The sequence below is a fragment of the Mobula birostris genome, chromosome 7, assembly GCF_030028105.1.
Source record: "Mobula birostris isolate sMobBir1 chromosome 7, sMobBir1.hap1, whole genome shotgun sequence".
In the NCBI taxonomy this organism is placed as follows: Eukaryota; Metazoa; Chordata; class Chondrichthyes; order Myliobatiformes; family Myliobatidae; genus Mobula; species Mobula birostris.
In genome coordinates this window covers 51,327,465-51,355,330 of record NC_092376.1, presented here as the reverse complement: position 1 = coordinate 51,355,330, position 27,866 = coordinate 51,327,465, and the positions used below count along the sequence as shown (strand labels likewise).

General features: G+C 41.6%; 1 protein-coding gene across 3 annotated transcripts in view; it reads left to right on the top strand.

Annotated features, from left to right (window-relative positions):
- Window positions 1-27,866, top strand: part of LOC140200739 (glutamate receptor 4) — a 242,521-nt gene that overhangs the window by 94,920 nt on the left and 119,735 nt on the right. For all 3 annotated transcript variants that reach the window (XM_072264330.1, XM_072264329.1, XM_072264328.1), the window contains exons 5-6: window positions 7,127-7,180; window positions 12,034-12,195. In XM_072264330.1, the coding sequence (XP_072120431.1) occupies window positions 7,127-7,180; window positions 12,034-12,195 (216 nt within the window). The remainder of the gene's footprint in view (window positions 1-7,126; window positions 7,181-12,033; window positions 12,196-27,866) is intronic.

Sequence of the window (27,866 nt, the reverse complement as noted above, 5' to 3'; positions counted from 1 at the left end):
TAAGTTGAATTCACAAATTGACAAGTGGCTTCTTCCCAATGGATTTATTGTCCCTTTTGAGGATAGACATTCTGGAAATCAAACAGAGACTTATGTTTACTTGTCCCTTGGTCCTCATTGTAAAACTAAGTGTGGAACGTGATTTGACTTTGCCAAATGCAAGAAGTGTAGATTTTCACCTTATGCAACAATGTAAAATTGGAATCAGTTAATAACCCTTTTCCGTCTTTTCCATTGGCTTTGGAAAATAAAATTAAGGCATAATATAAAATGGCTTGCAGATTCATTTTGCACTAATTATGTAGAATAATTCCACTTACAATCATGCTTTTTGAAAAATTAAAGCACAATAAAACTAGAATTGTTTATAGCTATGAACTTTTGTATAAATCAAAATAATACAAAGGGCATTGATTAAACAATAAGATTATTGAGAGATTACTTTAGCTATTTTCAACGGCATTTCCTTCTTGTTGACTTTGTTCCATCGACCCTACGTTCACCAATGTAATTGTTTTTTTATTTTCTATTGGGCCCAGCAAGCCTTTTGCCTTTGAGCTCAGGCTTGACATTTAACCCTTTGCCTTGCAGACAGAAGTGATCCTGAATAACTAGGTTAGAATTTCAGGGCTTTAACAGAAACTCAGGTTGTAGTTTCAGGTTGGAGTAATTTTACTGAAATTTTTACTGTTCTTGAATTTTTGATCTTGCAAATTCAATGACACTTCCTGTTCACCAACACATATTGGCCAGTTCATTTATTTGATGGGGCCATGGCATCTAGAAATGTTTTAAATTTGTTTCTCTCACAGTCCTGCTGCTTTGCATCCTTACAAACAGAGAACAACCATCCCAGTGAACAAATGTGCCTCACCTAGTCGAGTGGAAATTTAGTGGGACGGAATATGGGTTATGGAGCTGGAAATACATATTAAACATTTCAGTTGACTTGTTGGTGCCATCTCAGCCACATCAGCAGTCATACTGTGCTCTAGGGACATGAGTACAAATATGAAATTGCGAATGTTGGAAATATTCCACAGGTCAGGCTGAAAGGAGAGAGAGAGAGAGAGAGAGAGAGAATGTAGAGAGATAGAGAGGTGATATTTCACCTCTAATAAGCTACTAAATTAAAAAGGCTTCTTCGAAAACTTTAACTCAGTGTTCTACACAGATGTTGCCTGATCTGTAAAGTACTTCCAGCACTTTCTGGTCTATTTCAGATTTTCATCCTCTGTACTATTTTGGTTTTAAACCTCAGTACAGATTTTATGTAAATGTAACTGAGGTGCCATCTTTATAAGGAGGGTTAAGCCTGTCGACTCTTCCAAGTGAATGTCAAAGTTCCCATGCAGTTATATGAAGAATGGCAGGAGAATATTTTTATTCACCAAAACAAAGTTGCTGTCAGATTGCCGGCAGGTGGTAAGAGTAGGCTCCCTCACCTCCACCCCTCTGACTCTCAACACAGGTGCCCCTCAGGGCTGTGTACTAAGTCCCCTCCTTTACTCCCTGTATACCTATGATTGTGACACCACTCACAGCTCTAATCTGCTAACTAAATTTGCCGATAACACTACATTGACTGGCCTAATCTCAAATAATAATGAGGTAGCCTACAGGGAAGAAGTCATCTCCTTCAATGTCGCAAAAACAAAGGAGCTGGTTGTGGATTACAGGAGGAATGGAGATGGGCTAACCCCTTTTGACATCAATGGATCTGGGGTTGAGAGGGTAAACAGCTTTAGGTTTCTCGGCATCCACATCACCAAGGACCTCACGTGGTCTGTACACACCAGCTGTGTGGTGGAAAAAGCACAACAGTGCCTCTTTCACCTCAGACAGTTGAGGAAGTTTGGTCTGGGCCCCCAAATCCTAAGAACTTTTTACAGGGGCACAATTGAGAGCATCCTGACTGGCTGCATCACCACCTGGTATGGAAACTGTACTTCCCTCCATCGCAGGATTCTGCAGAGAGTGGTGCAGACAGCTCAGTGCATCTGTAGTTGTGAACATCCCAAGATTCAGGACATTTACAAAGACAAGTGTGTAAAAAGGGCCCGAAGGATCATTGGGGACCCGAGTCACCTCAACCACAGTCCAACCAGGGGATGCCACAAGAATGTGCAAGATTTTTTACAGACTGTGAAAATCTTGCATTCGTTGCCGTTTTCTATGTTGCACTGTTTTTTTTCTAAGTGGAAACAATCTGTAACTAAGATCACAACTTACCTTGGTGTTTGGAAGTGCGAGTTTTCCCACTATTCTCTCCGGCCTTACACAAAGAGATCTCTGTTCATGAGGAATGGTAGACTATACGTAACTGGATGCTGCTTCTGTAATCTTCTCTCATGCTTGCAGGCCCTACGGAGTATGTGAGCTGCTTACGTAGAACATCCACAAAATCTATCAGGCCACCTTAAGGGCACTGCATCTCATCAGATCCTACCCCTTGGAGTCTGGTGCTAGAAAGCAGCTTCAAGTGGGTTAACTTTAAAGAAAAAAAATGGGCTGTTCAGGAAGAACCTCCTTTATATTTCCACGTGCTCAACACTATCCAAGCAATTCACAAACAGCGGATCACAGCACCGCCCCCCCCCCCCCCGTACTCCCAGCTAATCCTTGAAATCCCAATAAAATACTGATGAAATAAGTGGAGGAAAAGCCCTTGGCCCTGTTAAATGTGTAAGTTCTCTTCCATTGCATATGTTGCCTTGGGCCTTAGCTGCGCTGGAATTTTATAGCAGGGAGCACTTGAGAGAAACTGTTGTTAGCTGCCAAGGCACATACGTTTAAATGTCTTTCCAGGCATGTAAAATTGTCAAGAATTTTTCTTCCATCTTCCCCTATTTATTCCCTGTTTTCCATTTATTTTCATACTGAAATAATGTTGCTCCTGAGGTGTGTTCTCATTGTATGTTGTAAGTTAGTTGCAGAGGCAGACTAATAAACGTTTGGAGAATTAATTAATTTGATGGAGTATTTGGCTTATCAAATGAAAAATTTAAGTTCATGAACCTCTAAACTAACTGGACTTATCCAACTATCCAGTTTACAGTCCCATTTGATCTGTCTTTCCTGAGATCAGTGGCTGTCCAACAGGTAATTTATTTGATCTGATCTGTCATGAGAGCCACCTCCGATAGACGAAAAGACACTGGAGCAGAATTCAGCCATTTAGCCCATCAGGTCTTCTCCACCATTCCATCATGTCTGATGTATTATCTCTCTCAACCCTATTCTTCTGCCTTCTCTCCATAACCTTTGATGCCCTGACTAATCAAGAACCTATAAAACTCTGCTTTAATATACACAATGACTTAGCCTCCTTAGCCGTCTGTGGCAATGAATTCCATAGATTCACTGCCCTCTAGCTGAAGAAATTCCTCATCTCATCTCTGTTTTAAATAAAAATCCCTGTATTCTGAGGCCGTACCCTCTGGTCCTAGACTCCCCCACTATGGGAAACATCTTCTTCACATCAACTCTATCTAGGCCTTTCAATATTCGATAGGTTTCAAAAAGGTGATCCCAGCATTCTTCTAAGCTCCAGCAAATACAGGCCCAGAGCCATCAAATGGTCCTCAAACACTGAAACTTTCATTCATGGAATCATTGCTGTAAACCTCCTCTGGACCCTCCCCATTGCCAACACGTCTTTTCTTAGATCAGGGGCCCAAAATTGCTGACAATACTCCCAAGTGCAATCTGACCAATGCCCTATAAAGCCTCAGCATCACATCCTTCCTCTTATACGCCAGTCCTCTCGAAGTAAATGCTAACATTACATTTGACTTAATTATCACTGACTCAAACTGCAAGTTAACCTTTAGGGAATCCTGTGCAAGTCCCTTTGCATCTCCGAATTTTGAATTTTCTCCCCATTTAGAAAATAGTCTACACTTTTATTCCTTTTACCAAAGTGCATGACTATATGCTTCCCAACACTATACTCCCTCTGCCACTTCTTTCCTATTCTCCCAATCTGTCTCAAGTCCTTCTGCAGATTCCTTGTTCCTCTGCCTGTCTTCATATCATTTACAGCCTTGGCCACAAAGCCATCAATTCCGATATCCAAATCATTGACATATAATGTGAAAAGAAGTGGTCCCATTACCAACCCCTATGAAACACTGTTGATCACTAGCAGCCAAGCAGAATAGGCCCCTGTTATTCTGACTCTTTGCCTCCTGCCAGTCAGCTGATCTTCTACCCCTACTGGTAGCTTTCCTGTAATACCGTGGACTTTTATCTGGTTTAACAACATCATGAGCGGCACCTTGTCAGAGGCCTTCTGAAAATCCAATATACAACATCCACTGACTCTCCTCTGTCTATCCTGCTTGTTTTTTCTTCAAAATATTGCAAGATTTATCAAGCAAGATTTCCCCGGAAAGTCATGCTGACTTTGTCCTGTTTTATCCTGTGCCTCCCAGTACCCCAAAACTTAAGCCTCAATAATAGACTTCAAAGTATTCCCAATCACTGAAGTCAGGCTAACTGGCCTCTAACTTCCTTTCTTCTGCTTCCTTCACTTCTTAGAGCGGAGTGACTTTTGAAATTTTCTAGTCATTTGAAACTATTCCACAATCTAGTGATTCTTGAAAGATCATTTCTAATGCCTCTTAAAGTCTCTTCAGCTACTTTTTTCAGAACCCTGGGGTGTAGTTTGTCTGGTCGAGGTGACTTACCTGTCTTCAGCCCTTACAGCTTCCCAAGCACTTCTCCTTAGTAATAGCAACGACACTCACTTCTGCCTCCTGACACTCTTGAATTTCAGGCATACTGCTCGTGCCTTCCACCGCGAAGACTAACACAAAATACTTATTAAGTTTGTCCACCATTTCATTTTAAGGAATTGGAGTCACCCTGACTGGGTGAACCAGTTTTCACAAGCCGTGTTAGTGCTGGTTTAGTGCCCTTTTTGATCCTGCTGATAAATGCCAGGGTTGGAGACGTGCCCTTTGTCGGTTACCTCCCAACTGGCCCTGTAGAGTGGAGGGAAGCCCTCTTCTCAGAAATGATAACGCAAGCACGCTGAGTTGACCTAAACCTTGGCAAGTGTGTTCTGAACATCCAGCCTACTCCTTATCAACACACAAAGTGCTGGAGACACTCAGACAGCAGCTACGGAAATGAATAGGTAGTCCGCATTTCGGGCTGGGACTCTTCTGCAGGACTAATTGGCCTATAACTTCCTTTCTTCTGCCTCCCTCCCTACTTCCTTGATTTTCCCCATGATAAAAGTCCAGGACATTTGGGTTTTCCTCCTAATCAGTTTTAAACTATACATGAGAGGTTACCTGATAGAGGTGTATAAGATGATAAGAGGCATCAATCATGTGGATAGTCAGAGGCTTTTTCCCCAGGGCTGAAATGGCTGCCACAAGGGGGCACAGGTTTAAGGTGCTTGGAGGTAGATACAGAGGAGATGTCAGGGGTAAGTTTTTTATGTAAAGAGTGGTGAGTGCATGGAATGGGCTGCCGGCGGTGGTGGTGGAGGTGGAAATGATAGGATCTTTTAAGAGACTCCTGGATGGCTACATGGAACTTAGAAAGATAGAGGGCTATGGGTAAAGCCTAGGCAGTTCTAAGGTAGGGACATGTTCAGCACAGCTTTGTGGGCCGAAGGGCCTGTGTTGTGCTGTAGGTTTTCTATGTTTCTATCTCTCTCCTTTGCATACTGGAAAGAAATAGCTGATTATAGTCGTGGGCCTATGTAACTTCAGAGCTGCTCACTTGTGAAAAGGTACTTGTGTGCAGAGTGTCAAGAGGAGCATCATTTTGGCTTGTGGGCAGAATATATTAATCTGCATAGACCCCTTTAATTCAGCATTTCTCAGTGCAATATTATCATAGAATATTTCAGCTTTACTTTTGGTTCGGAGCCCTGCTTTCCCTGACCGAGTCTGCTTTGCACACATCAAGAGGCAGAACAGCTGAGCCTAACCGATTTGGACTGCAGCATCAGCCACTATATTTCTCAGTCCCTTCCCCCTGCCAAGCTAGCCGTAAAAGCAGTCAGCCAGTTATTTCTGGATGCATTGGCAAGGAGTGGGATCGATGTTAACTGTAGAATAATAAGAGAATATAATTAACAAAGCCATCAACGTTGCCGAGTGGTGGGAATGACATTTCTAATCAGCAAGAGTGGCATAGATTTCAAAGCCATTGAAACATACGGAGTCATACTCATTTTCAAAAGTGACACATGTTCCAATAGGTCACTATTTTATAGTCAAGTGAGAAGCGACTGACATTTGGAAGGTCTGTAATTAATCCACCTGACATGGCATTAATGGGATACAAAATAGATTTTGCAGTATTAATAAAACCACTTGTCTCATTCTATCTCAGGCCCCACAGGTCAAAGAGGAAAAATGGACCATCAAGCCTCTGTATAACAGATATATATATATGCATCAAATGGATATTCTGTGTAAGGGCAGAAATGTGCCCAATAGTGCCTGAGTGTTGTCCACCCATCACACAGCTCAGAAACAGGTTTCAAACCATCATGTCCATGCTGACCATCAAGTACTTACCACCTGTACTTGCACTTACCAGCACCTGGGACGTGGCCAATGGTGCCCACTCTGCAATAGGGGTGAATAGAGATTCCTGTGCCAGGGGCTGCCCTTGTAGGGGAGCTTGAGCCTACAAAGTGACCAAAGAGAGGAGTGACATTTACTAATTGCTCTCGGCCAACCCCCGAGGTAAGCACTTTCCTCTAGGGTTGATTCCCTCAGCTTATTAAAGTATTTTCAGAAAGCTGAGTAGGGAGCCCACAGTCAGGGCATGCATGAGAGCAGTTAGAGCTTCAGGGCATAATGTGGATGTAATTTTCTTGGAAATGATACAATTGGGAATAGCCCCTGCCAGCTACTGGGATGTAGTGGGGATCTGGAAGATTGTCCTTCAACTTTCAACCTGAAATAAGATTCCCATGGAATAGGGAGCTCAATCCCAAATTGAAATTCCACTTCCCAAAATGAAACACCAAATATCAGGACAGTCTTCATTCATAACTTCAAGCATTCTTGTTTAGCAGTTACTAGTATTATATATTGAATTGTGTTACTCCATGCTGATAAATAATGTCTGTGCACATTTTCTTTCTGTTTAGATTGTAAGTGTCGGTAAACACGTCAGAGGATACCATTACATCCTAGCGAACTTGGTGAGCACTGGATTATTACCTACCTATTCAGTAGCAGTATCTTCTACCTTCATCTTAAAAGTTCAGTCTCAATAAAGTTTGGTTTATGATTTCCTCCTTTTGTGGCAACAGTCAACTTCCTGCTGGAGTAGTTGAAGGGAGATTGCCAAAGAGCTAAAGCTGTGGTTTTGACATGGCCCAGCTATAAATAAATATTTGGCATTACATTGTAGAAGAACAGTGAGGAAAGAAGAAATACATATAATAGAAAAATACAGGATGCAGAAGGACAAATGTGGCAATGTTTCATATACGTACAAAGTTCCCTGAAAAATGTGAGTAAGGCTTCACGAAAGAGTTCACACATAAAGCCAATACCTTATTAGCATTTTAAGTATATAATGGGGATATAGTGATTAATAGAGTATCAATCCAAGGAGCAGGCTGATAATCCAAAAAATTGAGCTCAGGTACCACCAAAATGACTGGTAAATTTAAATTCAATTAAATTGGATCAATTTCAGAATGTTAAAAAAACCTATTTTCAGGAACGGTCAGCTTCAAAATACTGGATTGACATTTAAAAAAAAACAACCTGATTCCATAATGTCCTCTAGGGAAAGCAGCCTACTGTTCTTCCCCAGTCTTGCTTGCATGTGGCTCCAGAGCTACAGCAATAATCTAGCCTGTCCCCTGGAATGTCTCAATGGGACACCAAGTTCAAAAGTCAAATTGAGAAAGCTAATGAACGCTTGCGTTGACAAGGGAAATATCTAATGAATAACTTTTTTAAAAGCAGTACCAGAATAAATAGGTATTAATAAGATTTTATTAGTCACTGATGGAGTTATATTTATAGAGTTAACTATGAATGCCCAATTAGAGAAAAACTTTTCATTCCAAAAAGAATGACCACACTGCACATTAACACCAGAATATGTAAGAAGCAATTCAAAATACTTGCCCCTTTTTCTCTAGAGTAATAAAGTCACGATGAGATAAACACTTTTAAAATTGTATGGGTTAGATAAGTTCACTTCAAAAACATAGTTGCTTCATGTATTTAAATAGAAAAGCAGAGTACTAAAGAAGGAGGTAGAATCACGTTCTGGGTCGCCTCTTGCTGTTCTGAAGCAACTACCATGATGCAGTACATGTTTTCCCTATAGCTCACTGTGTTGAATTATTTAATGTTTTCTTCCTTCGTGGCAATCAAACAAGTTCACACTTCTCTCCGGTAATTACCACATTTCAATGCTGGTCAGTTGGTGCCAGCAATACCTTCCACCAGGCTCTGTTCTCCGGCAGGTGAAGCATGGGCTGTGTCACACCACACCTGCAGCTCTTGGGTCATGTGGAAAGTCCCCATTTTTCATGCTTGCTCTTACTTGGCCCGCTTAGGTCAAGGATGATTTTAATCTCGCAACAGCTCCACAGACTAAAGAGATCATTTATTCAGGCTTGTCCTGTACCCCTATTGATCTACTTTCATTTGGGACCTTTGCACACCGACAACCAATGCACTGAATGCACATAGGATGGGAGAAGAGAATACTGTTAATTTCTTTTGCTATTCCTGAGAGCTATCTGGTGAATTATTGCTGTTAGTGAGTCTATTGATTGACAGATTGAATCCAAAGGCTCTCTGCGTTATTTTTGTGGGTAAAACTGAAACATTTGACAGTTCTAGCCTTATATGATGAAGAAGAATCAATGTTAAGAATCTGTAAATACTTCTACAAAAGGCTCAACGAAGCCAGGTCTGAACGAAAGTTTATTGAGCTTGATCATGGTCAACTGGCCAACGTCATCTGCTTATCTCCCATGTGGTCCTTGCAGCCACAGTAATCTTCTATGCTCAGGCAAATCTAGATGAGCTGGAGACCCTGCTCTTGTGGCTGGATCAGATCACAAACAGCAAAACAGGTCTCAGACAGCAAACCTTAAAGCCCCACCCCAACCACCTCAACACCTTTGAACAGATCATGCTGCAGTAGTTTTGTCAACCCTTATTAAACTCCCTTGATAGTCAGACATATTAAATAATAATTAAGATATTTAACTTTTAGAAAGTAAGAAATAGTATATTTAATTAACATAATTATCTAATACAGTCATAGAGTCATGGACTCACAGAGAAGTACAGCACAGAAACAGGCCCTTCGGCCCATCGAGACAACGCCAAAAACATCTAAACTATCTACTCCAATCAACCTGCACCGGGACCATAGCCTTCCATATCCCTTCCTTCCATCCATGTACCTATCAAACTTCTCCTAAACGTTGAAATCGAGCTTGCATGTATCACTTGTGCTGACAGCTGATTCCACACTCTCACGATGCTCTGAGTGAAGAAGTTTCTCCTCATGTTCCCCTTGATTTTTTCACCATTCACCCTTAAGCCGTGACCTCTGGTTGTAGTCTCCACACAATCTCAGTGTTAAAAAGTCTTCTTGCATTTACCCTATCTATAACCTCTCATAATTGTATTTACCTCTATCATATCTCCTATCAATCTTTTATATTCTAAGGAATAAAGTGCTAATCTATTCAATCTTTCCCTATAGCTCAGTTCTTCCTGACCCGGCAACATCCTGGTAAATTTTCTCTGTACTCTTTCAACCTTGTTTGCATCTTTCCTGGAGGTAGGTAACCAAAACTGCACATAATACTCCAAATTACATCTCGCCAACATCTTATACAACTTCAACATAACATCGAATCTCCTATACTCAGTTCATTGATTTATAAAAGCCAAAAGCTTTCTTTATGACCCTATCTATCTGTGACGCCACTTTCAATGAATTATGGACCTGTATTCCCAGATCACCTTGTTCTACCACACGCCTCAGTGTCCTACCATTCACTGCATAAGACCCACCCTAGTTGGTCCTACTGAAGTGCAAAACCTTGCACTTGTCCATAATAAATTCCATTTGCTGTTTTTCAGCCCATTTGTCCAGCTAATGCAGATCCCTCTGCAAGCCATGATAGCCCTCCTCACTGTCACTACACCCCCAGTCTCGGTGTCTTCCACAAATTTGCTGATCCAGTTAACCATATTATCATCCAAATGACAAACACCAACATCTGCTTGTCTCCACATGGGAGACAAGCAGATGACGTTGGCCAGTTGACCATGATCCAGCTCAGTAAACTTTCATTCAGACCTGGCTTCATCAAGCCTTTTGTAGAAGCAGTTTCAGATCCTCAATATTGATTCTTCTTCGTCATATAAGGCTAGAACTACCAAATGTTTCAGTTTTTCCCAAAAAAGTAACAATGGACCCAGCACCGTTCTCTGCAGCACACCACTAGTCATACCAGTCAGCGAGGCAACCATCTACTCCCTCTCTCTGGCTTTTGCCACAAAGATTCAAAGGTTCATTTTATTGTCAAAGTATGCATGTACGATACAACTTTGATATTCGTCTTCTCCAGATAGCCATGAAGTACAGAAAGACCATGGGATTTGTTGAAAGAAAAGATATTAATTCCCGCCACATGAAAAAGAAAAAGAAACAAAACTCTCAAGCCCAAAACTCCCCACCTCTGCAAAATAAAACAAAAGCGACAACGGCGTCAAATCCCCCAACCCTCCTGGCAATAAGTTAAAATCCCCGACTCCCTCCCCTGCAGAAGGCAGCGACAATAGCATCAAATCCCCAACTCCCTCCCCCGCAGAAAACTAACAGCAAGGATGACATCACATCCATGACTCCCTCACTGGCAGCAAACCCCCCACCCCCCCATACACAAAAACTAACCCACCCGTCAATCAGCCACAACCAGGAAGAAAGCACCAAAAAACTGAAGGAGACCAATATAAAATACAGTTCAATAATCATATGAATCTCAGAATATCGAAAACATCTTCCTGTCAGCACTTTAAGAAGAGCAGCCACACGAATTCTGTCCTTCCATGGAAAGTGAATGCCATGCTGGGTCCGAATGCGCCCAATCCAGCTGCTGACCATCGTCGCCCCAGTAGCGATCACTGAATCCCGATCCACATTTGCGTCAATGCTTCAATCTTCCTCGTTGCTTCGAAATGGAGTCCTTCATGACCCCATGCCCCACTTCTGGTCTTTTCCATGAACCAGCTTGTGTTCTCCATCCTCTTCGGGACTCCAGTGCCTAATCCAAGCCAATGTCGAACCCAATTTACTACCTCACCTTGAATGCGAGCAACTAAGCCTTTATGATCAACCTCCCATGTGGGAGCTTGCCAAAAATGCCTCGCTGAAGTCCATGTAGACAACATCCACTGCCTTGCCTTCATCCACTTTCCTGGTAACTTCCTTGGAAAACTCTATAAGATTGGTTAGACATGACCTACCACGCACAAAGTCACACTGACTATCCTTAATCAGTCCATGTCTATCCAAATATATCCAGTCCCTGAGAATACCTTCCAATAACTTTCCCAAAACTGATGTCAGGCTCACTGGCCTATAATTTCCTGGTGTATATTTAGAGTCTTTTAATATTTATACAGCCTTTAATATTTAATTAGATGGTTAATATTAATTAAAATAAATTAAGTTAAACACAATTTATTTCCATGACACCTGCCTCATTCAAGTAAATGGAGGAACTCCAGCTGGCATATACTGTAGCTGAGGGGCCAGAGGAGAAATTTATCCAGACCCTCAGCCCAGCATGATAAAGCTTCATCCCAGAACTTGGGATTGAGTCTCATGACAATCTGGAAAGGGGTGTTGCTGCTGATTCTCCTCCAAATTGCCAGCAAGGGATACATACATTTCAGCCTTTTATCCCAGAAAAAACAAGGAAGTCTTAGAATACTCCATTAGTTAATGTGGGCAGATGAGTAAGAACGTCTTACATAATGGTTCCTATCATAATTACAGGGATTCAAGGATATCCCATTGGATAGATTTATGCACGGAGGAGCAAATGTAACAGGATTCCAAATCGTGGATTACAGTAGACCCGTTGTTACCAAGTTCATGCAACGCTGGAAGAAGCTGGATCAGAGGGAGTTTCCTGGAACAGACAACGCTCAACTGAAGGTACAATTATAACCTTTCGTAAAGCAGCAATGGCCCAAAATATCTGTGGTTTAGCATTTACCATGTTGATATTCTACTGATATGGTAACCATTGTCCTGTATCTTTAAACGGTTTAGAGCCTCCGAGTGGCACACTGGGAATGCCATTGGCATACATTGTTGGCCATGTAATTCCCAGGCAAAATTGTTTTCTAAATTTTACTCAGACTTTTGAATTTCAGGTACCTTTATTGAACTAAAGTTAAAATAGAATTGTAAAGTAATCCACCTGTTCTCCGTAGTGCACTTCCCATAGTTTGTGAAACTCATGATACCTTGAAAAACGGTATGAAGAAGCAATTTTGTAGTTTTCTTTTCAATCAGCCAATTTCTGTTCAATGGGTCCTCAATGAGTAGCAGTGATGATCCTGTATTGACCAATTGTTGCCACTTAAGTCTTTTTTTCCCTAAATTGCTGTACTATCAACCAAATAGAATTACTGTTTTCAGTTGTTGCTAGAGTGGTCTTGAGTCAGCAGTAGGAAAGGGAACATGGAGTATTCAAAGGCGAGGGTATCCATTGCAGAGTGATTGACTTGCAGTCTGAAGCTAATGTACGAAGCTCATATAAAGACATTGCAATGGTATCAGAGCAGAATTAATTAATGTAGATCAGAAAAATATATCAAAAGGAAAGATTGTAGATAAGCAGATACTTGTATGGAACTCAGCAAAGATGTATTCCAGTGAGGAGGAAAATAATCCAGGACGTTAAGGATAGGATCAAATTGAAGATAAGCATATAATGTAGTGAAGATTAGTTGTAGGTTTGAGTACTGGGAAAAATTTCAAAACTCACAAAGGGTAGTTAATGATAAAATATGAGAGTAGATTATCGAATAATGTAAAAGGGGAAAGATCTTCTCCAAGTATGTAAGAAGGAAGCGAGAAGCTAAAGTAAACATTGGTCCCTGAGAGGATGTGCTGGGAAAATAGAGAAACAATAGTGGTTCTAAATAATTATTTAGGATCACCTTAGATGATTGTGGTACCATAAGTTGGGGGGGGGGGTGGAAGTGCTGGACAAATTAGCAGGGTAAAAGGCAGAGAAACAGAGAACCCTGTTCTGATTCCACTGTCATTGTTGACATTAGGGGTAATTTGCAGTAACCAATGAACTTACCATGAGCTCATTTTTGGGATGTAGGAGGAAACTAAATCACCTGATGCAAAATTATGGAATGTCAGGAGAATGTGCAAGCTCCTCATAAATGGTGTGGAGATCAGGATTGAACCTGGACCTATGAGGTTATTGTACCACTGTGTTGCTCTATATGATACTACAGCTATATTAATGATTTGGATGAAGGGACCATTGCTGATGATATAGCAACAGATGAGCTAGCAGGCTGTGAGAATGATGTACAAAGACTGCAAAGGTAAAAAAGAGTGGACAAGAAGTTGTCATAATGCTGGGATATAATGTGGGAAAATGTGAAATTATCCATTTTGAAAAGAAGAAAGAAAAAGTAATTAATCATTCAGATGAAGCTAATCTATAACTCAATGTGGTACGATGGGAACTTGCAAACAAAAAGTGAGTTTGCAGATGCAGCAAGGCTAATGGAATACTGGCCTTATTGCAAGGGATAAGGAGGGGAGTTCTGACACAACCTTACAGGGTGCTGGTGAACATCACGTACCATTTTGAAGTCCAAATTTAAGCAAAGCCATACATGTATTGGAGACAGTTCAGAGAAGGCTGACGAGGATATACCTGACATATGAAGGAAGGTTGAGTGGTTGGGCTAATACTTTTGGAAGAGCAAAAGTTGATGCTGTATAGAAAAAACTGAAGGATTCACAGGCTAGGGGCATGTTTTCCCTCATGGAGATATTCAGAACCAGGAAGGACATTTTCAACATAAGTGGTACTCCAATTAGGAAAGGGCTGAGGAAGAATTTCTTCTCTGAGTTTTATGACTTCTTAGAAATCTCTACCCCAGATAGGAGTGGAGGTGGATCCATTGCAGAGACTGACAAACACTTGCGCTACTAAAGAGTCGAGGCTTATGGCAATAGAATGGGAAAATGGTGCTATGGCCACAGAGATTTAAATGATAGTGCAGGCTGGAGGAGCTGGCAGGAGTTTACACTGCCCTGCTTGTTATGTTTCTCCATGTTCACTGCAGAGTATACAGGTGAGACGCTACCGGGGTCAATGGAGCAAATAGGTCAGGATGGGACGACACTGGCAATTTATTCTGCTCTTCCTTGGGTTCTGTTGCAAAACTGCACTTCTTCATAATGAGCAAAGTTTTTATTTATCTGCATATTCATCCGAGGAGAATTATAAAATAAGGGAAAAGTAGTATTGTTCTATTTTTTAGAAGAACATGACAAGCACAAATAGATTGTAGCCTCTTAATGTCTGTGTGTGCACAGGGGTGGGTTGGTGGGTATGAGGGAAGTAAGGGGTGGCTTTATGCTATTGTTATTGCTTGTGTATTCTGTGAACATGATGACTGTGCTGTGTTGGTGCTGGAGGGTATGGTGACACTTGCAGGCTGCCCTCAGCACACGCTAAGTTGTGCTGGTTGTTAATGCAAATGATATATTTCACTGTATGTTGCAATGTACATGTGATATATAAATCTGAATCTGAACGTGAATATGAATCTTAAGTGGTAGCATTGAATTTTATCTCATTATCGAGCCCTCACCTGTGAATAGTCCTTGGGAGTGAACTGACACAATTTCCTTTCACCTCTGGGCACTGTCTTCAAATCTTAACAACACTGTTGACGTGCAAGTCGCCTTGCGTGAAAAAAATTTAATGAAATGACTTCGGGCAGCAAGTGCCAAACGAACATAGTCATCTTGCATTTCAACAGAATATTGACTGATTAGCTTCTATAGGCTGGAAGAAAACTGCACCACTACCTCACTGCTTGAGTAAGCAAGACAAAAAAATCAATCTCATTCCTTTATATGGGAAGATGCAGCAATGCTTGACTATGGTTGAATTCACAAAAAACTGAGTGAATAGGTGTATGGTCCAATTGCTTCCTTTTCCATAGGAATCAAGGATTAGATCATTGGCAATTTATGCTTGTCTGCATGCATAACCCATGAAATAGGTATCTAGGGTGAACCTAGGGCTAAAGCCTAGCATACAGCACATTCAGCAAAAGTTGTACATGCGATGCATTTTCACTGGAAGATTTCCTATTACTTTTCTGTAATACCCAATATGGTGGATTGAGTCCTGGCCTTCACAGTAGCTGTTTTACACCTTTTATAGGTGGAAGGTATACCTGGTGAACAAAAACTGTAACCATCCTTTGGCATAATTCATTGATAATTGAACCTAGCAATCTCCATGCAGCTCTTCTGATTTCATCTGACCTAATTTTGTCTAAAAGATGTGAAAATATAGTTTTCTTGTTCACTTAAGAAAGATAAAGTTCTGGTTGTGTTGGGTACAATTTCTTTTCTTTTCTTTTTAAATCTTTTTATTGAATAAGTATACAAAGAGTAAACCATAAAGGCACTAATACACTGTTAGAAATTACAGGAGATATTAATACAGAAGAAAAAATTGATACAAACAGTGCAATTTAAACATAAAATAATAGTATACTAATTTTTTTATATATATATATATATATATCAATAGAGAAAAAGAAATAAAAAACCCAAAAAAAGACCCCCAAAAAAAACCCCACCATGCAACTAAACTAAAAGCAAAGCAAAGCAAAGCAATGGGCTAACTTGGAAACAGGTGGGTACAATTTATTAGAAAAGTAAATTTACAAGAGGGGGCTAATTTTCTTTAGATATGCTAAGCTGGTGAAGTTACCAGACATCTGTCCTGGGTGCAGCATATAAGTCCATTTCAAAGCAGCGCCTCTACTTTCTTAGAAGTTTGTGAAGGTTCAGTGTGTCATTTAGTGCGTATGCGCCGTTTGCACATGCAGCCTGTGACAGCCGTTCCCGATCAGTATTCTTACTTTTTCCTCTTACTTTTTAACTTACGTTATTTTTTGTATTTTATTTCACGGTAATGCGTTGAAGCTGCACCCACTCTAACATGCTGGTAGGGTTTTATTTGGGTTTTTAGCGCTGGAAATAGTTACATCCCGACACACGGGACAGAAGCATGGTCGCATTGTTCATTCCAAGGACCAGCTGTTTGCGTTAATGCTGGCCAGTTTAGCGAGCAGAGCAACGGACACCCCTGCTGAAACCTGGAGGAAAACACACAGAGGATGCAGAGGGGGATCACAAAGTCGAGGAAAGAGGACCGGGCCGAGACAACAGAGACTTATGGAGAAGAGGAGTTCAGTGGGTAATAAAATGGACGAGTTGATGGCGCTAGCCAGGAGTCAGAGAACATTTCGGGAGTGCAATGTTATCTGTTTTTCTGGAACGGGGCTGCAGGAGGACATACCCGATCAAAACTTCTCCATGGACGACTTCCAGACTGTTTCAGCTGACCGGAAGTGCACTGAGAGCGGTAAGAGTGAAAGAGTTCGGTGCTTACTGTTCTGGTTAACAACAGATGGTGCAATCCGGGTCATATTATGATCGAGGAACGTGTTTGTAGATTGGATACTGAACTTTTTACTGTTGGACTTTGGCCACATTCCACGGGAGGTCGTTCCTGCCTGTAGCCATCGAACTTGCAGCTCCTCCCGTGGAGGGTCAGACACCCTGAGCCAATAGACTGGTCCTGGACTTATTTTCCATCTGGCATAGTTTGCATTCTGTTGCTTAATTGTTTGTGGTTTTTGTATCCCTATATTTATGCTCTATTCTTGATTGGTGCGGCTGTAACGAAACCCAATTTCCCTCGGAATCAATAAAGTATATCTATCTATCTATCTATCTAAAACTTTGTCAAACTTCTGTAGATATGTGGAGAGTATACTGATCTGTTGCATCATGGCTTGGTATGGAAAACCCTACAAAAAGTAATGGATATGGCCTAGTACATCACGGGTAAAGCTCTCCCCATCAATGAGCTGGTCTATAAGGAGCACTAATACTGGAAAACAGCATCCATCACCAAAGACCTCCACCATCCAAGCCATGCTTTCTTCTCACTGCTATCATCAGGAAGGATGATAGGTCCCACACCGCTAGGTCCAAGAACAATTGTCTTCCTCAGCCATCAGGCTCTTGAACCAGAGGTGATAACTTCACTCACCCCAACCCACCTGGTGGTGTGGGACCTGAGGCTCCTGTACCTCCTTCCTGATAACAGCAGTGAGAAGAACTGATTCCATAACCTATCGACTCACTTACAAGAACTTTACAACTCATGTTCTCGATATTTATTGCTTATTTATGTTTATTTATTATTATGTTTTTTCTCATTTTGTATTTATGCCGTTTGTTGTCTTTTGCACATTAGTTGTTTGTCCATCTTTGTGTGCAGTTTTTCACTGATATTGTGTTTATTTGTTTTTACTGTTAGTGCCCACAAGAAAATGAATTTCAGTAATATATAGTAACATACATGTACTTTGATAATAAATTTATTTTGAATTTTGAAACAACCAAAGCACTAAAGCAATGTTCCAGTCATGGGTTCAAGACCCACCACAGCAGCTGAGGATTTAATAATAATGATAATAATAAATACTTTATTGATTCCGAGGGGGAAATTCTTTCATTACAGCACCAACATTTAAAAACACACTTAGCAGTGTGCAGACTTAGCTGACAATAAAATACAGACTGATAATATACACAATAATGTACCAATGTGCAATAATGTGCAAAATAATAAATCAGAGACTATTGTACTATGATGTGTTCTGGCGCACAGAGATGAATTGTATATGCATAATGCATTTGGTAGGAAAGATTTTCTGTGACGATTCTTGTGACAGCGGAGCTAAATGAGGTTGTTTGAAAGGCTGCTCCACTGCTTATTCAGTAGGTCATGGAGAGGATGTGCCTGATTGGCCCATAATGGATAACAGTTTGTTTAGTGATCTCCTCTCCACCACTAACTCAAAAGAGTCCAGATTGTAGCCAAGGACAGATCCAGCTTTTTTAATAAGTTGATTTAGTCTTTTTTTGCATCACCAGCACCGACGCTGCTTTATGTTGAGGGAGCAGTAAAGAAGACTGCACTTGCTTCAACAGACTGGTAAAAGATTTCCAACACCCTGCTGCACATATTGAAAGATTTCAGCTTCTTAAGTGATTAATTAAATCAAGAACTTAACAAATAGTTAAAGTCAGTTACAGTAGTTATGTAATAAATGGAATGTGTCAAAATCATTTGGTTCATTAATTTCCTTCAGGGGAGGAAATCTAACATCCTCATCCGGTCCAGACCCGTAATGTGGTTGACTATTAAATGTCTCCTCAGTTGAGGAGCGATTAGTGATAGACAAACTATAGCAAATTTTCCAGAGGCATTCTCATTCGAGGATCCGTTTTTCAGAAGTGCAAGGTAACAGCATTTGGTTGTTATGTCACTTTCAAGTGTGTTATTGTCATCATATAGGAAAATTTCAATGTGACTATATGTAGAAAAGTACTGTAAAGGATAAAACACTTCAAGTAATTGATTTTCATTGTTGGCTGAGGGAAGAACATTGACGAGGCAAGGGGGTTCTTTCTGTCTGCTGAAACAAGCACTGAATCTAAGATTTAACAGCAATGCCTGAAGGGTGACTTTGTAAGATTCCGAAGGATGAATGCCACCAGCCTAACCAAGCAAACAATATAAAGAGACTTCCCAACTCATTAGCTTTTAGTCGATCCAGATCCTTATCATGAAACTAGTGTGTTTAGTTACCCAAACCAGTAGTAATTTGTAAGAAGGGAAACTGCTCACAGAGCAGCTTATTTAACTTATCAGTGGTGCAGAGGTTGCAAAAATAAAGCTTTTGTCAGTGTCGGTTGCTAAATAATCGAAAAGAAAATGGAACAGTGCAGAAATTATTAGTCTTTAACAACCTGCAACCCAGTCTTGTTAAAACTCACGAGCACATTAAAAATTAACTCAACGTTTAAAAGGTTGTAAATATATATCAAGCTGCATTCTAATTATGATATATATTTACCTCCTATAATTCAGCCTCTTATATTTCCTATCATCTTAAATCTTCCACAATGTTTGCATGCACGAACGAGACTTCCCCATGTTTTAAAGGGAAGTGGGGTTGATTGGCAATGACATTTGGACAAGGGAATGGACATGATTCAGTGTCGTGCCTGACGCCTGTACTACCTCTGCTTCTCTTTGATGTTCCTTTTGTTCACGTCCGTCAGTCCTGGACAAGGGTTTATAATAACTTTCTAACAGAAATGAGAAGGAAATTCCATAATGCAGAATGATAGAGAAGCTTTTTGGGAAAGCATGAACAAGATCAGCAAGATGTAATTCTCGCCCAGTCTATTCTGGAAATCGCTCTATTTCTTCTCCCACCCTAGCCCTTTAAGATTGCAAGGGATTGCTCTTAATTCCACAGTGTTAGTTATGTCTCTGCCTGAAAGAGCCATCACTGTGTTTGGCCCAGGTGGAGCGTAGGTTGGAAATTAGAAGGCTTCGGAATTGCTGGCATTTGCGATAAGGGAGACTATGAAATTTGCGGTTTATAATTGGGGACAGATCTGAAATTGTGAGAGATGGATGAAATCAAGGGTCACTAAAGAGTGGGCAACTGTCTTGAGAATCAAGGTAGATAAGATATATATCAGAAGAAGTGGAAGAAACATTTGAAAAGAAGAAATACAAAGGCATATTGGGTGCATCGAGTAGATAACAGTAACAGGACTGGTTACACTGTTAACATACGAGTTCAGAGGAATTCTGGCCATGGTTTCTGCAAGGAGTTTTTAACGTTCTCCCTGTGACCATGTGGGTTTCCTCCGGGTGCTCTGGTTTCCCCTCAAATTCCAAAAGACTAAAGTAAATGTGGGCATGCCATGTTGGCACTGGAACCACGACAAGATTTGGACTTGCAGTACGCCTCCAGCACATCAACAGACTGTGTTGGTTGTTGACACAATGATGTACTTCACTGTTAGTCGTCACATTAACAACACGTACAGAGTGCTGGCGGAACTCAACAGGTCAGGCAACGTCTATGAATAAACAGTCGAGGTTTCAGGCCAAGATCCTTCTTCAGGACTGGAAAGAAAGGGTGAAGATGCCAAAATAAAACCATGGGAGGAGAGGAAGGAGGACCAGCTAGAAGGTGACCGGTGAAGCCAGGTGGGTGGAAAAGGTAAAAGGTGGAAAAGAAGGAATCTGATAGGAAAGGGGAGTGGACCATGGGAGAAAGGGAAGATGGTGGGGCACCAAGCGGAGGTGAGGAGAAGAGGTAAGAGACCAGAGTCGGGAATAGAAGGAAAGAGAAGGGAGAGGGTTTTTTTTGTCAGAAGGAGAAGTCATGCCATCAAGTTGGAGGCTACCTACACAGAATGTGAGATGTTCCTCTCCCCGACCCTGCAAGAAGCCTCATCTTGGCAGAAGAGGAGGCTACGAACCAAAATGTCTAAATGGGAGTGGGGATAGGAACTAAAATGTTTGGCCACCGGGAAATCCCGCTTTTGGCGGATGGAGCAGAGGTGGCTCAGCACATTCTCCACATTGCTACTAGTGCATCTTCAGTGAGCTGCCCTTAGTTACTGATAGAATCAAAGTCCTATATATTGTCCTTTTGCCTCAGTGTTCCCATCTTACCCGTGGAAGGTTTTCCCCCTTTTCTTGCCAAAGAGTTGCTTCCTCATTCACGGAACACATTACAGCTGTTAGTACAAAGCCATGAGAAAAATAAATGGCAGATGCAGTAGCATTTTTCAAAGTCATGTGATGAGAACCATACCATCCAATGGCATATAATTAAAACGTTTCGTGAGCAAACTTCTAGAGCCACCTCTAACCAGTGTAGAAAGTCCAGGTAGAATATATGAGCAATATATGCTTAGAAACATAGAAACATAGAAAATAGGTGCAGGAGTAGGCCATTTGGCCCTTCGAGCCTGCACCACCATTCAGAATGATCATGACTGATCATCCAACTCAGAACCCTGCACCAGCCTTCCCTCCATACCCGCTGATCCCTTTAGCCACAAGGACCATATCTAACTCCCTCTTAAATATAGCCAATGAACTGACCTCAACTGTCTCCTGTGGCAGAGAATTCCACAGATTCACCACTCTCTGTGTGAAGAAGTTTTTCCTAATCTCGGTCCTAAAAGGCTTCCTCTTTATCCTCAAACTGTAACCTCTCGTTCTGGACTTCCCCAACATTGGGAACAATCTTCCTGCATCTAGCCTGTCCAATCCCTTTAGGATTTTATACGTTTCAATCAGATCCCCCCTCAATCTTCTAAATTCCAACGAGTATAAGCCTAGTTCATCCAGTCTTTCATCATATGAAAGTCCTGCCATCCCAGGAATCAATCTGGTGAACGTTCTTTGTACTCCCTCTATGGCAAGGATGTGTTTCCTCAGATTAGGGGACCAAAACTGCACATAATACTCCAGGTGTGGTCTCACCAAGGCTTTGCACAACTGCAGTAGTACCTCCCTGCTCCTGTACTCGAATCCTCTCGCTATAAATGCCAGCATACCATTCGCCTTTTTCACCGCCTGCTGTACCTGCATGCCCACTTTCAATGACCGGTGTATAATGACACCCAGGTCTCGTTGCACCTCCCCTTTTCCTAATCGGCCACCATTCAGATAATAATCTGTTTTCCTGTTTTTGCCACCAAAGTGGATAACTTCACATTTATCCACATTAAATTGCATCTGCCATGAATTTGCCCACTCACCTAACCTATCCAAGTCACCTTGCATCCTCTTAGCATCCTCCTCACAGCTAACGCAGCCGCCCAGCTTCGTGTCATCCGCAAACTTGGAGATGCTGCATTTAATTCCCTCATCCAAGTCATTAATATATATTGTAAACAACTGGGGTCCCAGCACTGAGCCTTGCGGTACCCCACTAGTCACTGCCTGCCATTCTGAAAAGGTCCTGTTTATTCCCACTCTTTGCTTCCTGTCTGCCAACCAATTCTCTATCCACATCAATACCTTACCCCCAATACCGTGTGCTTTAAGTTTGCACACCAATCTCCTGTGTGGGACCTTGTCAAAAGCCTTTTGAAAATCCAAATATACCACATCCACTGGTTCTCCCCTATCCACTTTACTAGTTACATCTTCAAAAAATTCTATGAGATTCGTCAGACATGATTTTCCTTTCACAAATCCATGCTGACTTTGTCCGATGATTTCACCGCTTTCCAAATGTGCTGTTATCACATCCTTGATAACTGACTCTAGCATTTTCCCCACCACCGATGTTAGGCTAACCGGTCTATAATTCCCTGGTTTCTCTCTTCCTCCTTTTTTAAAAAGTGGGGTTACATTAGCCATCCTCCAATCCTCAGGAACTAGTCCAGAATCTAAAGAGTTTTGAAAAATTATCACTAATGCATCCACTATTTCTTGGGCTACTTCCTTAAGCACTCTGGGATGCAGACCATCTGGCCCTGGGGATTTATCTGCCTTTAATCCCTTCAATTTACCTAACACCACTTCCCTATTAACATGTATTTCGCTCAGTTCCTCCATCTCACTGGACCCTCTGTCCCCTACTATTTCCGGAAGATTATTTATGTCCTCCTTAGTGAAGGCAGAACCAAAGTAATTATTCAATTGGTCTGCCATGTCCTTGCTCCCCATAATCAATTCACCTGTTTCTGTCTGTAGGGGACCTAAATTTGTCTTAACCAATCTTTTTCTTTTCACATATCTATAAAAGCTTTTACAGTCAGTTTTTATGTTCCCTGCCAGTTTTCTCTCATAATCTTTTTCCCCCTTCCTAATTAAGCCCTTTGTCCTCCTCTGCTGAACTCTGAATTTCTCCCAGTCCTCAGGTGAGCCACTTTTTCTGGCTAATTTGTATGCTTCTTCTTTGGAATTGATACTATCCCTAATTTCCCTTGTCAGCCACGGGTGCACTACCTTCCCTGATTTATTCTTTTGCCAAACTGGGATGAACAATTGTTGTAGTTCATCCATGCAACCTTTAAATGCTTGCCATTGCATATCCACCGTCAACCCTTTAAGTGTTTTAACCCTTCAAACTAGGAAAGAGAAAATGTAGTGCATCTCTTAATTGGGTGATTATGCAATACAAATGATTCATATCCTGTACTGATTTAAAAAGATGAGTTATCACAGGTGCAGGTACAGCTATCGCATATGTATAAAAAGTGGATGCAACTTATGGTCTTTAATTAAAATTGGGCCTGTGATCTCTCTGTGCCGGTAGAGAGAAGTATGTTCTATGTATATTTCTGTGCTGTGTCAGCATTTTACACCATTTGTGCATGTACTGTGAGCCATGAGAGAGTTCCTCAGCTCCAGCAGACATTCATTGCAAAGTAATTATTCAGATATCAGTTTTGATAGGAACAGGGCTTATACATTCATTCCAAAAAAGCCAAAAGGTATTTCAGATGATGAAAATCTCACTGGGACAATTGAGGTCTAGAGTCAGATACCAATGAATAAAATTCAGAAATAGAATTGCATTACTTACAGATTAGGAATTTTTAATAAATGAAATTGTTGAGATTCCAATTGACAGTAAAACTCTCATTTTCTTTATGCACAGAGACTACTTATTATCCAATTGCCCAGTTATGATTCACAGAAATCTTCATATGTTGTAATACTCTGTTCCATTTTTAATACTGATTTAAAATCCTCTAATAATTTGAGTTTAGTATTTTGAGTTAACTATTTAATGCTTCCCCCCCCCCCCCATCTTTTTGGATTTTCTTAATAGTCAAGTGTCTTAAAGTTGAATTAGTCTGTTTTCCAATAGTTCTGGAAAATTCAATAGCCCATTTTAAGGGAGTATTAGAACAGTATTTGTTAATTGTAAGAAATATAACTACAGTCAAATTCACCACAGAGCTGCTGTCAGCAGTGTATCAGTGGTTTCCAGCTGTACCAGTGTCTCCCCTCCCCGACAGGATATTTTTATATTTCTGAGAACACTGGGCCAATATTTCTTGTGACTTGATCCTAATGGTTCTGAGGGCTTTGCATCAATTATTGACCTTCAGCAGTGATCCCTTCTGAAGTTGGGTGGACATCTAATAAGTACGTTGCAAAGGCCCAGAAGCTTGATCCTTTTATCTGCTTTTGGTTGTTAATCTGGCTCTGAATCACTCACGTCAGAGTGGCCACAAGGTCTCTTATCTTTGAATAATGCATTTCCTTGCACTTGGACATTAATGCCTTCCCCTAGTCAGCGTACGGGGCTTCTCTGTTCGGACTCACCTGTTGTAAATCCCAATGTAAGGAGTATCTGCCTTGTAGGTTGAGGTAAATTGACTTGTCTTGTACGTGAGGTTCCAAGTTGCACTGTAAATTAAGGCAAATGAAAGCCCTTACCAATACCAATGCCTTTATTTCTGAGATTCATCTAGATTCCCTTTGGAGTTCCCATTGTAAGTTTGCTGGTGAAGCTCCCAAATGACTTCTATGGCTCACTGTTTTTCACCCGAGAAAAAAATCCAGATTTTACACGGCACCTTTCACATTTCTCTGAGGATGTTCCAGTGTTTAGAGTCAATGAGCTACTATTAAAATGTGATCACCATTGTGAAGTAGGATTCACCCACTCAGATGTTAATCACCAGTTAACCAAGGTTGTGGTAATGTAAAATATCAGAAGCATCAAATCATTACTGCACCAAAATAAGTCAAATACAAGAGAATTTGCAGATGTTGGAAATACATATAAAAACATGTTGAGGAACTCAGCAAATCAGGAAGCATCTGTAGAAAGGAACAAATAATCAGTTGTTTTGGGCCAAGACCCTTCATCAGGACTGAAAAGGAAGGGGAAAGAAGCCAGAATTAGGGGATGCAAGGACGGGTATGGCAGACCTCTCAGTCTCCACCCAGCTAACAGGAGTATTATGCCACTCGTTTCTAGTTCATCACCTGCAGCCTATTTAAACCCAGCTCTTATTAAAGTGATCGCTTATTGCTAAATCGTCTCCACTGTTCTGCATTTAGGTGAAGCCTCCTCTACATTTCCTGATAGGACAAGTGAATCATTGATTGACTTGGCAGAGTTTGGTCGCCTAAAGGAAGCCATCCGCCGATACAGGTACACGATCCAGAAACAGTTGGAAACCATTGACCTTTTATTTGCTTACCACTGTGCAATCAACTCTTTGTCTTGTTACAACAACCCCATGCCAGTCAACCTTCTCTCTTGGAGCTCTGGAATCTGGTGCCTGAATGCTTCGATGAATACCCAACCTGATGCCTCAACTTTCTGTCCTAGTCTATCTCGCTCCTCAGGCTGCAGCCATCTCTGTATTTTCTGGACTGAGCCAAGATTGCCTTTGTCACCTCTCTCTTGACTGGGCAAGTTCAAACTGGGACAGTAAAACCACCGGCTACGGTAAATATGAGGAATTCACCACTGACAGGTGCCGAGTTTTTGATGATCCAGGAAGTAGAAGGGAAGCAGCGGATTAGATACTTCACCTGTGTCAAGGCTTACACTCGCTGGATCACACCATGGAATTCGGCAGAGTGCAGTTGGCATGCAGAAACACTGCTGGCCCATAACCATCATGGTCTTTTGGAGCTTGAAGGACAAGATGTCTACCGGGGAGATGCCCACTGACCTTGAAAGCCTCATCATTCTCACCCTCAGTATTAACATGCACCTTGAGGAATGACCCTCCAGATCACTAGCCAGAACCCTAGTTCTATTCCCAGAACCATTTCCGGCTGCAGAACCCTCATCAGCATTACCTCCAGAACCTATGCTCCCTTAGCAACCCCCAAAAGTGCAAACTTCGGTGGAGAAACAACTTGTGCACTTACTGCGGAGCAGCTGATCACCCATGCAACAAATGCCTAATACGTCTGAGAGAATGGTGCCACCAGGTAGAGACAAGGGGCTTTCTAGCTGGTAAGCTGTCCACTGTTCCTCATTCCAGCACCATAGCCCGCCTCTCTCTCCTCTCCTCTCCTGTATCTCTATCTTTATCCCCCGCCTCCTTCACACCCCACCCCCCCACCACCACACCCTGACGACTCTACATTCACAGGTGGATTCCAGTGCAGCAGGCTACTTTCTGGACAGGACTCTGTGTGTGCACTCCCTACCAAGCCAATCTCTCATCCCTTCTGCTTCACGGCCATTGACGGACCACACCACTGCACTATTGACCTCCTCACAGGCACCTCCCCTCCCCAAGGTCATCAGTTGTCCTTCTCTCCTTCTTACTCTCCTTCTCTCCTCCTTAATGCTTCAATGGATCCCCAACCTGATGCCTCAACTTTCTGTCCTAGTATATCTTGCACCTCTATTCTGTGGACTGAACCAGGATTGCTTTTGTCATCTCTCTCTTGATCCAAGCCATAAATGACTACATCACCAAAGCGCTTCAGCGCAGCTTCATTCAACCATCACAGTCCCCAGTCAGTGCAGAATTCTTCTTTGTCAAAAGGAAAAAATGGGTGTCTTCATCGTGAACTGAACCAAATCTGCATCAAGAACTGTTACCCTCTCCCCTTGATGGATAGTACATTCAAAACACTTAATGAGGTCCAGATCTTCCCAAAGTGGATCTCTGGAGTGTGCACAACCTGATTTGCATCCGCCAGGAGGAAGAGTGGAAGACAGCATTCATAACACTCACTGGCCACCGCGAATGCTTGGTGATGCCTTTCATTCTTTCCAGCGGTGCAGCCGTATTGCAGGCCTTCATTCATTAATGAGACATGCTACACAGGTGTGTGTTCATCTACCTCACTGACATCCTCGTCCTCTCCAAGGACCCCCTAGACCATGTCCATCATGGACTAAATCTTCAGCATCTCCTCAAAAACCAAGTTAGGGATTTGTCAGTTCCACACCCCAGTCATTTCTTTCCTGGGTTACCACAATTTAATTGCCATCAGCATCCAGACTACTCTGGCTTGGGAACAATATCTAGCTATTCACCCAATATCTGCCTCTGCGTACCGACTCCCACAAGCTCTCGTGCCAATTCATTGGTCCCTTTCATATTACCCATTGCATCAACCAAGTCACTTGCCATCCTCACCCGCCACCATCCCTCAGGGTTACACCTACTTAACACGCGTCCTGCCTCGTGTATTGTAAAGGGAGGGTAAGGCCGCCATGGGTGACAAGGGAAGTCAAAAACTGCATAAAAGCAAAGGAGAGGGTATATAATGTAGCAAATATTACTAGGAAGTTAGAGGATTAGGAAGCTCTTAAAAACCAACAGAAGGCAACTAAAAAAAATCCCTAAGGAGAGAAAAGATGAAATATGAAGGTAAGCTAGCCAAAAATATTGAAGAGAATGCTAAAAATTTTTCAGCTATATCAAATGTAAAAGAGAAGTGAGCATGCTGGAAAATGACACGAGAGGTAGTCATTGGAGTCAAGGAAATGGCGGATGAACTTAGTAAGTATTTTGTGTCAGTCTTTACTGTGGAAGACACTAACAGTGTACCAGAAATTCAAGAGTGTCAGGAGACGGAACTGAGTGTAGTTGCATTTACTAAGGAGGAGGTCCTTGGGAAGCTGAAAGGTCAGAAGGTACGGACCGGATAGATTACACCCCAGATTTCTGAACAAAGTGCTGAAGAAATTGTG